This window comes from Gavia stellata, chromosome 1 (assembly GCF_030936135.1).
Source record: "Gavia stellata isolate bGavSte3 chromosome 1, bGavSte3.hap2, whole genome shotgun sequence".
Classification (NCBI taxonomy): Eukaryota; Metazoa; Chordata; class Aves; order Gaviiformes; family Gaviidae; genus Gavia; species Gavia stellata.
Window position 1 is genome coordinate 74,907,067 of NC_082594.1, and position 12,884 is coordinate 74,919,950.

Below are 12,884 nucleotides of genomic sequence, written 5' to 3' on the forward strand. Positions count from 1 at the left end.
ACTCAGCATTTTTATCAACAGCTGTTATTCTCCACACAGTCACTCCTCCATATAAACCATCCCTCTGTAACTTTTGAGCATGTACTATTACACTGAGCTAGATTATTTTTTCCCCTCCTAAACAGACCCATTTTGTAACATTGTACTTCTTCAGTAGCAACATCCACCAGAGCAACAACAAAGCACTCTGATAATTCCACTGCAAGTTTATCCCAGTGCCTGGCTCAAGAGGCATTCATGGATGCTTGGGGAACTGGATAGCCACAGTTAGTCCCTGGGAGAGTAAGAGGTTGAACCTTGTTCCCCTGAAGTTAGACAAGAGCCCTTGTCAGAACAGATTCCTCATTTCCAGTCTTTTCTGACAACTTTGTAAATCAAACTCTTGATTCCCCTTCTTGTTATTGTAAGTAGTCATACCAAAACATTTCATTAAATCTGAAACTATAACCTCTGCTCATCATTCTGGAAGAAGAGGAGGGTGGGAGAAAGGTAAGGAAAAAAATTATATTATTGTTTCATATAATAGACCAAATTGAACTGTTCACAGAATCACTATGGTGGGAAAAGACCTGTAAGATCATCAAGTCCAACCATCAACCCAGCACCACCATGCCCATTAAACCATGTCCCACAATGCCACGTCCACAAGTTCCTTGAACACCTCCAGGGAGGGTGACTCCACCACCTCCCTGGGCAGCCTGTTCCAATGCTTCACCACTCTCTCAGTCAAGAAGTTTTTCCTAATATCCAGCCTAAACCTCCCCCAGCACAACTTGAGGCTATTTTCTCTTGTCCTGTCACTAGTCACTTGGGAGAAGAGACCAACACCCACCTCTCTGCAACCCCCTTCAAGGTAATTGTAGAGAGCGATGAGGTCTCCCCTCAGCCTCCTCTTCTCCAGACTGAACAACCCCAATTCCCTCAGCCACTCCTCATAAGACTTGTGCTCCAGACCCCTCACCAGCTTCGTCGCCCTTCTCTGGACATGCTCCAGCACCTCAATGTCCTTCTTGTAGTGAGGGGCCCAAAACTGAACACAGGATTCGAGGTATGGCCTCACCAGAGCCGAGTACAGGGGCACGATCACCTCCCTACTCCTGCTGGCCACACTATTTCTGATACAGGCCAGGACGCTGTTGGCCTTCTTGGCTACCTGGGCACACTGCTAGCTCACATTCAGCCGGCTGTCAATCAACACCCCCAGGTCCTTTTCTGCAGGGCAGCTTTCCAGCCACTCGTCCCCAAGCCTGTAGTGTTGCATGGGGTTGTTGTGACCCAAGTGCAGGACCCGGCGCTTGGCCTTGTTGAACCGCATACAATTGGCCTCGGCCCATCGATCCAGCCTGTCCAGATCCCTCCACAGAGCCTTCCGACCCTCAAGCAGATCAACACTCCCGCCCAACTTGGTGTCATCTGCAAACTTGCTGAGGGAGCACTCGATCCCCTCATCCAGATCATCGATAAATATATTGAACAAGACCGGCCCCAAAACTGAGCCCTGGGGGACTCCACTTGTGACCGGCCACCAGTTGGATTTAACTCCATTCACCACAACTCTCTGGGCTCGGCCATCCAGCCAGTTTTTTACTCAGATAATTATTACCACATAATATATGTGGACTTGTTCTGGCTTTCAGCAAGCTGTCTTGGCCTCACTGTCTGTGGTTATTTTTGTAATAGTTAAGGTATTGTACCACTTTGTATTTTCTTCCTAAATGGCAGAATCTGCCTGGTTGAAATGAAGTGAAGCAGAAGGCCATGCCTAAGGAGTAAAGAAAGTTAGTTGTCTTTACTTAAACATTAAAGTTAAGAAAACAGACATAATAATTTAAGTTGAATTAACACACACAAGTCTATGGGGCCTGATGGCATCCACCCAAGGGTACTGAGGGAGCTGGCGGAGGAGCTTGCCAAGCCACTCACCATCATTTATCAACAGTCCTGGTTAACAGGGGAGGACCCGGACGACTGGAGGCTTGCCAACGTGACACCCATCTACAAGAAGGGCCAGAAGGAGGATCCGGGGAACTACAGGCCTCTCAGCCTGACCTCGGTGCCGGGGAAGATTATGGAGAGGTTCATCTTGAGGGCGCTCACAGGGCACGTGCAGGACAACCAAGGGATCAGGCCCAGCCAGCACGGGTTCATGAAAGGCAGGTCCTGCTTGACCAACCTGATCTCCTTCTATGACCAGGTGACCCACATAGTGGATGAGGGGAAGGCTGTGGATGTTGTCTACCTGGACTTCAGTAAAGTGTTCAACACTGTTCCCCACAGCATTCTGCTGGAGAAGCTGGGGACTCGTGGCTTAGACAGGTGCACTCTTCGCTGGGTAAAAAACTGGCTGCACGGCCGAGCCCAGAGAGTTGTGGTGAATGGAGTCAAATCCAGCTGGTGGCTGGTCACAAGCAGTGTCCCCCAGGGCTCAGTTTTGGGGCTGGTCTTGTTTAAGATATTTATCGATGATCTGGATGAGGGGATCAAGTGCTCCTTCAGCAAGTTTGCAGATGACACCAAGCTGGGCGGGAGTGTTGATCTGCTCGAGGGAAGGAATGCTCTGCAGAGGGATCTGGACAGGCTGGATCGATGGGCCGAGGCCAACTGTATGAAGTTCAACAAGGCCAAGTGCCGGGTCCTGCACTTGGGTCACAACAACCCCATGCAACGCTACAGGCTTGGGGACGAGTGGCTGGAAAGCTGCCCTGCAGAAAAGCACCTGGGAGTGTTGATTGACAGCTGGCTGAATATGAGCCAGCAGTGTGCCCAGGTAGCCAAGAAGGCCAACAGCATCCTGGCCTGTATCAGACATAGTGTGGCCAGCAGGAGCAGGGAGGTGATCGTGCCCCTGTACTCGGCGCTGGTGAGGCCGCACCTCGAATCCTGTGTTCAGTTTTGGGCCCCTCCCTACAAGAAGGACATTGAGGTGCTGGAGCGTGTCCAGAGAAGGGCCACAAAGCTGGCGAAGGGTCTGGAGCACAAGTCTTATGAGCAGCGGCTGAGGGAATTGGGGTTGTTCAGTCTGGAGAAGAGGAGGCTGAGGGGAGACCTCATCGCTCTCTACAACTACCTTGAAGGGGGTTGCAGAGAGGTGGGTGTTGGTCTCTTCTCCCAAGTGACTAGTGACAGGACAAGAGGAATCAGCCTCAAGTTACACCAACGGAAGTTCAGGCTGGATATTAGGAAAAACTTCTTGACTGAGAGAGTGGTGAAACATTAGAACAGGTTTCTCAGGGAAGCGGTGGAGTCACCCTCCCTGGAGGTGTTCAAGAAACTTGTAGACGAGGCATTGTGGGACATGGTTTAGTGGGCATGGTGGTGTTGGGTTGATGGTTGGACTTGATGATCTTGCAGGTCTTTTCCAACCTTAATGATTCTGTGATTCTGTGATCTGCATCACATTTTGAAACTAAGTATTCTGTCTGTTTTCAGAGGACAATGCATGAATCCCCTCACTCAGAGAGGTAGTTATAGGTACCTCACAGCTATGGGAATAATAATCTAGTCACTTCATTCATGACTTAAGTTATGGGTTCTAATCAGCTACGAAGAGTAAAATGCAAATTTATAGTTTGTTTCCACAGTATTGCATGACATTAAGTATTTTTCAAAAACAAAATAGTTAAAATTGTATAACTGAGCAACAATTTAAGGATTGTTTGTTTTGTTGTTTACTTTTAAAGAAAAACACCAACCCACAGAGGCTGTCTTGTGAACAGCCTCCCCACTCCCAGCCTCATGGACCCTGCTGAACGCAAACATTAGAAACAGCAAGAATCAACTGCTGTTTCAGAAGCATGATTTTACACAATGATCTGAATGCATTTCAACTATAATTACTAGTCAACCAGCAAGTCAGAAAACACAGCAACAGTATTTGATCAGCTAGAGCTATGGACAGCCGGTAGCCTAAAAGCCAGATAAAGAATCATGGTTTTGGGCCACATTGATTGCAGAACAGTGGAACTGGAAGATCAAACATTAAAGCATCACAGCACATCTTCCCCTTATACCTGAAGGGTTATATTATGCAGACATATGTCAAACAAATCTGCACAGTGTGTATATAATAAGACAAGGTTGAGACATTATTAAGACGAAGAATCACAACTTCTTGATTATTGTATAAAATATCACATTATAGCCCTTTTAGATCAGTTTGCTTTGATCTGCCTAGGTTTCTGAAAACTGGGATGTGTACAAATACACTAGCTAGTTTAAAAAGCAAAGAATTTGTTTTTTCCTGAAGAAGCATCACAATTTCTGGAGCAGGTCAGGCTTAATAAGGTCTACTACCTGAGCCTAAAACAAAACCCACGCAGATGGCTCACTGAGCACCTCAGAGCTATAATCAAATAGAGGCAGTAAGCTTCAAGAGAGCAGGACAGGTCATGCAAAGCACATCATGTTATGGTGTTAACTCTGGTAGAGATACAGTCTTACTCAAGACAGATGACATCAGATTTCCAGCAGAAAGGTTAAATGCAGGACTTTCAGAAAGAAACCTGCATGGTCAGAAATAGCTATTAATGATTTTGCTGATAATAGAATCAAACACCAGTTATGATATGAGATGTCTTTCAAGCCTAATAATTATAAACAAATTTTGTTTTTTTTAATTTCCTAAAAAGAAACTAAACATTAGGACATGCCCATTCAGGGCCTCCCCTTGGCTTGCAGCATACAGCAACATCACTAAAATTTCTAGTGTGGCCACAGTTATATTGGAAAAAGGTGATTTCTATGGGTACCTATATGCCTTTCTGTAGACAATGGTTACATGAATACTGATCACATCTTCATCCTAAGACTAAAACAAGCTACTGTCAACATCACTATAGCTGGAAGCAGGTAAGCCCTGTTAGTACTTGAATGTAGCGTCTAGTCTGGAAAAGCTAACCGTGAAAAAGGATATCAGAGCTGTCACAACCCCCGTCACTGCTCCCATCATGAAAGAACCACTGAATATTCCCAGGAAAACACCAACAGACTTGAAAAATGCTGCTGCATCAAAAGCATGGGTATTTTCACCTGTTGGCTGGTAGGCAACTATAGATCTAGAAAGAGAGTAACACAACGAGAAGTTAGAAGCAGCATCAGAGAAAATTTATTCCATAACAGCAACACCTGAGCAACAGAGAGACAATCACATACTGAAGGCAAATTTACCATTCTGCTATATGTATGCATGAGGGATCTTGGCAAATGTTTGGAATGTTTATTAATTCTGTCCAAGAAAATCCATTTAAATTCAGAATATCATTTCTCAGAAGAAGCATTTATTTTAGACAAATACCAAAAGCAATTAAGTAATTTCAGAGTAGAAATTCAGGTAGTTACTTACGAAGATAATACAATGGCAACAGCGTCATTCAACACGCTCTCCCCAAACAAAAGGGCATAGAGATCGACATCAGCATGCAGCTCATTAAATATTGCTAGCACGGTAACTATAGAAAGAAAAGAAAAATGACACTGGCTGATTTCAGTAACAACTGTGCAAGCTGATGGAGCAGACTTTCCAGTTTGCTTAAAGCAATAAAACCCAGGAATTTAAGTACAGGATCAAAATTAACTGGGAAACAGACTAGTCATGTTTATCTCCAAGTAAGCAATTCCACCATCAGTTTTAGGGCAGCTCCATTAGGGGGTGGCTCTGTTGTCCTCCCATCTGCACAGTGTTTATAGGAAAGCCCCCATGATCAAGGGGCATGGGGCAGACAAAGCACTTCTACCAAAGCCCTGATATTTTTTGTAGAACATGTTCCATATAAGATAATCACCAAAACATTGTGCAGCTCTTGCTACTTTTAAAGGCTGTATGGGTTGTTGGTATAGCTTTATTATTTCAGCCATTGTAAAATAGTGTTAATACTCCTAAGTGTTCCCCAAAGCATACACTATGCTACAGGACAGCACATTTGCACAAAATCTGAAAAGGGCAAGACTGCTAAATATTTATAACTATCCTTTCAAGAAACTTCAGTCTGAGATGAAAGACCATGATCTTGAAGATGTTTCCACGTATGAGCTTCAAAATCACATGGTGATTTTTTGCATAAATTGTGTGCAACCACCAGCTGTTCAGAGCTCAGCTCAATCACAGGAGCTACTTCCCATTTTCTCACAAATCACTGAGCACCTCAAATATGCTGTTGTAAATGTCAAGCTTCATACTTCGCCACTCCCTACCCTGACCCCTGACACACACCAGCTCTCCAGACTGACCTGTCAAGCAGGGACACCAATGTGAGCCTGCTGGACTTTGAAGGATGACTAGATTATTTTGGCAAAAGCTCAAATTACTTTGCCAGAAAAGCATTCTTCTGCTTAAACTTGTAAAACATGAAGTCCCCTTGAAGGAGGAAAAAAAATTCCCACACCTTAAGAGCCTAAAAGCCTCAAATATTGCTCTTAAATTATCCAATGTCACAAGCAATGTAGCTAAAGAAGGAAGTCCTGCTCTCCAGACAAAGTAATAATTTCATCTATTTGCAGTCTTGATGCACACTAAAGAAAAAACCTACTAGGGAAAAAAAAATATTTAGAGCATTTGAACAGGAAAGTTACATTTTTCCCCAAACATACCATCACATCATACCAGTCCAGCATCAAACCAACAGAGAACAGCTTTCACAACACTCAATTTGCATGCATTTCAGAGAAGATGATCAGAGATGCTAGCATAACATGACTGAAAATAAAAGTGCTGTTAATATCTTCACGCTATGCAGCCAACAATCATAGCAATAAGATTATTTCGGAAGGTTATTAAAAAATATTCAGCAAGCTACCTGGATCAGTGGCAGATATTATCGCTCCAAAGAGGAGGCAGTCTGTATAATAGAATTTATCAGAGAGCTGACCCACCAACTTCATTAGTTTCACAACCCCATACATGAGATTCCTGAAGAGAAAGAGGATAAAACAGTCCAAGTCAAACAAGTTGGTGCATTTCAGACAGGCAAAGGAAAAGCACAAGGAACAGTATTTCAGGCAGGCTTGGTTATGCTACAGCTCTGTGGGACACTGCCACAATTTAATACTAAGATGTCAAAATTTATTTCCCTCTTTTCCCTGTGAACTGAATCAAGTGATATACGATCCAGAATATATCATTTAAAACTGGTAAGCAAAGCATGAAATCTGTTTGCACAACTAGTACACAGAATCTACAGGTTGTTTCCTTTTTCCACCAAAGGGAACATTTTCCTGCTAAAAATTCCCCTCAGTATGGCTTCTCCCAACACAGTACATAGGCCAAAAGCTCTGAGCTAAGAATAGCCTTCAAAGTGTTTCTCTAGTGAAATTCTCTGAGAGACAAACCAAGGTCACCTATACAATTCAGGATTTCTGTATTTCAGAATATCCATACACCAGACAGTAATATTAGCAGCATAAGAGGTTGTATGCAAGTAAACTAATGTTACCAGCTATCTTAAACTAAATGTGTGTGTACATATACACATAAAATTTTATATATATATATACACACACACAGAGAAAGAGAGAGCACGTGCACACATGTGGGTACTGAAAGGGACGTCTCTAAAAGTTTGATAGCTAAAATTTGTTACAAGTAGTGCCCACAATTCAAGCTAAAGTCAATTCCAGTAAGAGTCTAACAAGGTTTTGTTTTGGACTGGACCGTTACATCAAAAACTCAACACTGCTCTTTAGTACTGTGGACTTGTCAAGTGATTCAAACTTGACAGAATCATTTCAAGGGACAGTATTGTTTAGAAGTGGGATAAATCTCAGCAAAAGTTACATTTGCATTTTGTCTGGAGGATACACAGATAAAGTCCTCAAAAAAATTACAAAATTGAGGCAATCTAGAAGGCTCAACATACACTTTATCAACTTAAACTTTAGCATAGAAGGAAACTGGTATCACAGAGTTCACTTACCCAATAATAAAACAAGACACTGCTGTTCCTAAAAAGGCATAAGCCAAAATGGACCCCAAATTCCTGAAAAAGTGTCTCTGCATAGGAAAAAAAGGTTTAAATACTTATTTAAAACAAGTTATATCACCTGTTCAAAAACATACATCGCACTACTATACTTGCATTAATACACAGAAACACCCCTCCATTTCAGAGAAATGCTTCCATTACTCCAATATAAATTCTGTCCAACTTCAGTAAATTGAATAAACCAAATCTGAATGATGTATTAAATCCTACATGGAGCCTATTGACAGGAAGATTTCCACACAGATGTTTTCATAAGAGATGTAAGAGTTAGCTGCAACACTAAAAACCAGCACCAATTCATGGTGTCTTCAAGCAAGAGCTGAATCTGGGCCCTTCTGCCATTCAGCGACTGGCACATCCCCACTGGGATTCTGGTTTGTGTCCACTTCTCAGCATAATTTACTGCATTTTGGTTATTTGAGAATGACCAAAACAATTTGTAGCAGGACATCTTTTACTTTAAATGAAATTGATGTTAACCTCTGGCAATGTTCAAAAGAGAACAAATCAGCAAGGTTAAATAGAGTTTAATGTGTTTACAGTAAGAAGTACATGTTTTTTGTCTTAAAACAATATGACCTAACCATCTATGGAGGACATGAGATTCTTCTTACTGCCATAAAAAAAATGCTTGAAATGGAGACTGCACTCCTGAACAAATCAGCAGTCTCACATTAAAAAAGGCTATTCTCCTCAGAAAATTACTACACTTACTTTCTTCAGGCTATAACCAGCATGAAAAATAATAGGAGGCAACAGAATGTTGAAAAAGACTTCTGGGTCAAATGTTACCTAAAAAATAAAATATGAAATTTCAATTAGAAACAGACATACACAAATTGTTAGGTCTTTTTCCTCTTTCATTTTCTGACAGCTACTATTTTTGGTTGTTAAAATAGCAAACAACTGGCAAAGTTGACCATCCAAAATACTGGCCAGCACTACACATATGCAGCAGCAAAAAGCAGCAGCTCTTCATGGTAAGCAGCATCTAGAAAAACCAAATCAGAATCACCAATGACAGTCTTACACCAGTCCCAAACACAGTCCCATTTTTAAATTAAAAAATCTAATAGAAATTATGCTAGGGAAGATATCTCTTATTGTGGTAAGTGATAGTCATATGTTTGCAGATGAGATGCTATTTAAGCTTTTTTTTTTTTTTTTTGACAAGTCTAGCCCCTGTGCAGCTGTTGTAAGCCAATCAGGTCAGATACAAGACTGGTTTTCAGGAACTGTGATCATCTATCACTTCCACATATTTCAGTGGAAGCTCCAGATATCCATAAAAGACTACACTAGACTAAGGAACAAATCTCAACATTTAAAATCCGAACAGAAGACCTGCACAGATGTGACACTAACTAGGCTCTCTTCACGCCCATCTAAGCACAGGTTAGAAGACAAACACAAGTGTGCACTCCCAGAATAGGATTCATGTTAGTTAACTCTAGGTCTCTATAGCAGGCAGGTACATATAAACAGCCAGCTAAGCTCTCTTCATAGTTAGCGGAAAGAAATATTTTTAGGTTACAAGCCTGAAGTCTCAATCCTATACTTCAAAGTCTAGCTTTGACACACACAAAAGGTGGTTAATTCCTGACACTGAATAGAATAAGAAGTTAAATAGCAGATCTGAGTAACACTTAATAGATGAATTTCACTTCCAATACCAGACTGTCTCATTTGGTTGATTGTAGGGATGCAAGCAGTAACTATTTCCTGACAATAAAAAGATTTAAAAACCCTAGGAAAAGAAAAAAAACACTAAAGAAACAATCACCATTCACTAAGAAAAGATAATTTTCCTTATATTGTATTATACAAGGCAGCATCAGGCTTTTTTTGTTCAGCTGGTCTTCATGAATTCTACAGATATTAGAAACATACATTAAGTCTTCAAACAACAATGAAGGGCTTTGAGAAAGCACTACATACAGGCAACAGATCACAGTTCACCGGCAGCAGTATAATACAGAAAGTGCTTTTGAATTAAGCATTGAAGTGCTGTTACTATCAGGAATACAGACACTTGATACTACCCAACATTTAAATGGGATGGTGTGGGGAGGAGGAAGGGAAGGAAGCACAGATAAAGGAGCAACACTGAGCCAAGCACAAGAAATGGTCTACACTCACCTTCCGCAACATGTCATTTTGCTCCACGTTGTGGATCTTCCCAGGACTTATTTCCCCTTTTAGCGTATACTCAAAGAACTTCCCGCTGACGTTGACCAGCAGGGTTGTAAACGGCCTGTCCTCCTGTGAGCAGCTGAATGGCTTGTCATGGCCGCTGGTAGAGGGAGTCCCATATCTCAAGATCACCCCAACTATGAGTCCTGGAAGAGAGAAAAATGCATGAGACTGATTTGCTACTCCAGTACCTAACTTTCTAGTTTCAAATAACATCCAAGGTATAAGGCATGAGCTGTACGTGCTTCATAAACATTTTGCAGTGAATCGTTACTATCAGTTTCCTGCAGACGAAGAGAGGCCCTGAGCACATCAAAACTACCAATGAATTTCTAAAATCTGGTGTCTGCCTGAAGTAACAAATAAAATCCTCTGTTTCATGTTTTGTCTTCCTCACCCTCATTCACACCTGAGTTGCATGAGAGGCTAATCGCTAGGGCACATCAAATGTATTTCACCTTCCTAAGGACAGAACTGAGTAGATACACCATTGCCAGCAAATAAAGACTGCTGAAAACATATGACTATAACTGAGCTGAAACAGTAATGTTTGCCATAATATTTTACAGCTGCAGCAAGGATGCAGCTTTTTTTTGCCTGGGAATTCTAAGCACACAAACAATGCTTGTTGCACTATCTCCTGCATACTCTGCAAACTTTGCAACTAAAATTTGGATGCACAAAGTAGCCAGCCACATGTCTTTTGCAAGCATTTTCCACATTTCACAAAAACAAAAATAAAGTAAGGTAAAAATGAGCAATCATAAGAGACCTGAGATTCCGAAATGCTAGAAGAATTACTCAGCCAGTCTAGATAAAATCCAATCACAAAACACTATCAATAAGGGATGCATCAAACACAATGTCAAAAAATAATTTGCAACCTAATGGAAGGGCCATGCCAAGAGGCTGGAGAAACACAATGTTTTAACTGAGCACTGGTCCTTTTACAGTGTACTAAGAAAAGAACAAGATGCCAGTTCTGCAGAGAGAATGTATAAGAACAGTCAAAGTGGTTTTGGTCTGGTAAGTAAACAAATTGATACCCACTTACTAAAGGCTCCCCTGTCGCCTTAGGATGATCTGTGATTTAATCCTTTTTCCAGACAGCTGCAAGATGAAGATAGATTATTCACAAGTCAGTAGTCAATGCTGGTTTTGCTCCCTGTTACCCTCACTCTGCATCCATAGATCTGTTTCCCCAGATGGTAAATGAAGTTGACAGGTAATAACCACAGAATAAATGAGGTATAACAAAGAAAAGAATCATACCACACACCACAAAAACCCCAAACAGACTTATCTTTATGGCATAGTGTAAAGAGTAACTAAACTGTACCCCAGAAAAGCCAACCAAAAGAACACACCTCATTCTCTTCAAGTTCAGAGTGGAAAAATAGTTTTAATGCAAGAGACGGTACAGCAGGTAGTAGTGTGACACTAGCGAGCCCTCTTTCTCTAGGATCAAGATAACATAATGGCAACAAGATCATTAAAAAGTAACTGGAAGATTAAAATGTATTTTATTTAGAAAAGAGAAGTACATACTCAAAAAGAACACAGGGGAAGAAATGCACTCAGCAAGATAAATCTACTTACTGACATTTCAAATGCTGACAATTTAAATACAGCGGTTTATACAAGCATACTCCAAACAACCCCAGAGCATTTTACAGCTACACATGACGGATGTAGCAGAAACACATGTCTGCACAAAGTGAGAGGTTAGGGCCAGTCACCTCCAAGCCACTTGCACTGCCAGTTACAACTAGGGACACCTTCACCAACCCAGCCAGACAAGCGGCCAAAGCTTTCTGCTGCTCTCATCCCCCCTCACACCTAGGCAGAGCTAGGCTCACAGAATACATCAGGAAGACTGTATTAAAAACTGAAGTAACCAGCATCAGCCAGAAATCCTGTAGTAAATCAGAAGCCAGAATGAAAACTGTACAGATGAGCTTAGGCATAGCAGTGGCACAAAGACAGCTCTACACTACTAAGATGAGAACAGAGAGAGGGACACCAATAGACATAACAGCTTCTTAGGCTCAGAGATCATCCTTCGGCGAATTCATTGCAAAAGCAGATGGGAAACCCCCTTTGCTATTGCATTAGCAAGATGCACTGGAGAGCAGGATGTGATCACATTATACAACTGGATATAACCCACCCATATGTTTTCTTCCCATAATAAAATACACCAGTTATTTTAAAATAAGTTTTGAAGATATGCCAATTATATCCACAATTGAAGTGAAACATCCTTTAACCCTCAGTGTCCCACATCCCAGCTAACACAGGTACAGGGAAATACCCTGTTTTCATACACCTTCTATTGCTAAAATACCAACCTGGATGACCTCTGCACAGAGCACCACACTGTTTAGGAACATCCGATCCCTGCTGCCAGGCTGCTGTCTTGCAGCAGGATACAGCTGGGAGCAGGGTGGCCAATGTCAAGGCAGGAGGCCAGCAGAAGCAGCGACAGCTAGTCAAGGTGTGGTGTAGTCGACTAGCTAAAGCTACATGGGGCTCAGTCATGAAAGGAAATAGGTGTGAAAATAGAAGGGGCCAAGGAAGCCACACAAATACCATGGACAGCTTCATTAGCAAAAAGTACCAGGCACTTGGTAGTTCAAAAGATGAGTTAAAGGAGGGGAAGTTCCCCAGTCTGACAAAGGTACAGGCATACTGCTATATTTATCATACAGTCCC

The 12,884-nt window shown here is 41.9% G+C and overlaps 1 protein-coding gene across 3 annotated transcripts in view; it reads right to left on the bottom strand.

Moving 5' to 3' along the window:
- The window catches only part of SLC9A7 (solute carrier family 9 member A7), a 77,058-nt gene that overhangs the window by 32,013 nt on the left and 32,161 nt on the right, over nucleotides 1-12,884 (bottom strand). For all 3 annotated transcript variants that reach the window (XM_059835995.1, XM_059836005.1, XM_059836015.1), the window contains exons 2-7: nucleotides 10,116-10,315; nucleotides 8,691-8,768; nucleotides 7,908-7,984; nucleotides 6,792-6,904; nucleotides 5,342-5,447; nucleotides 4,913-5,054 (exon numbers count right to left, since the gene is read on the bottom strand). In XM_059835995.1, coding sequence (XP_059691978.1) covers nucleotides 4,913-5,054; nucleotides 5,342-5,447; nucleotides 6,792-6,904; nucleotides 7,908-7,984; nucleotides 8,691-8,768; nucleotides 10,116-10,315 — 716 coding nt within the window. The remainder of the gene's footprint in view (nucleotides 1-4,912; nucleotides 5,055-5,341; nucleotides 5,448-6,791; nucleotides 6,905-7,907; nucleotides 7,985-8,690; nucleotides 8,769-10,115; nucleotides 10,316-12,884) is intronic.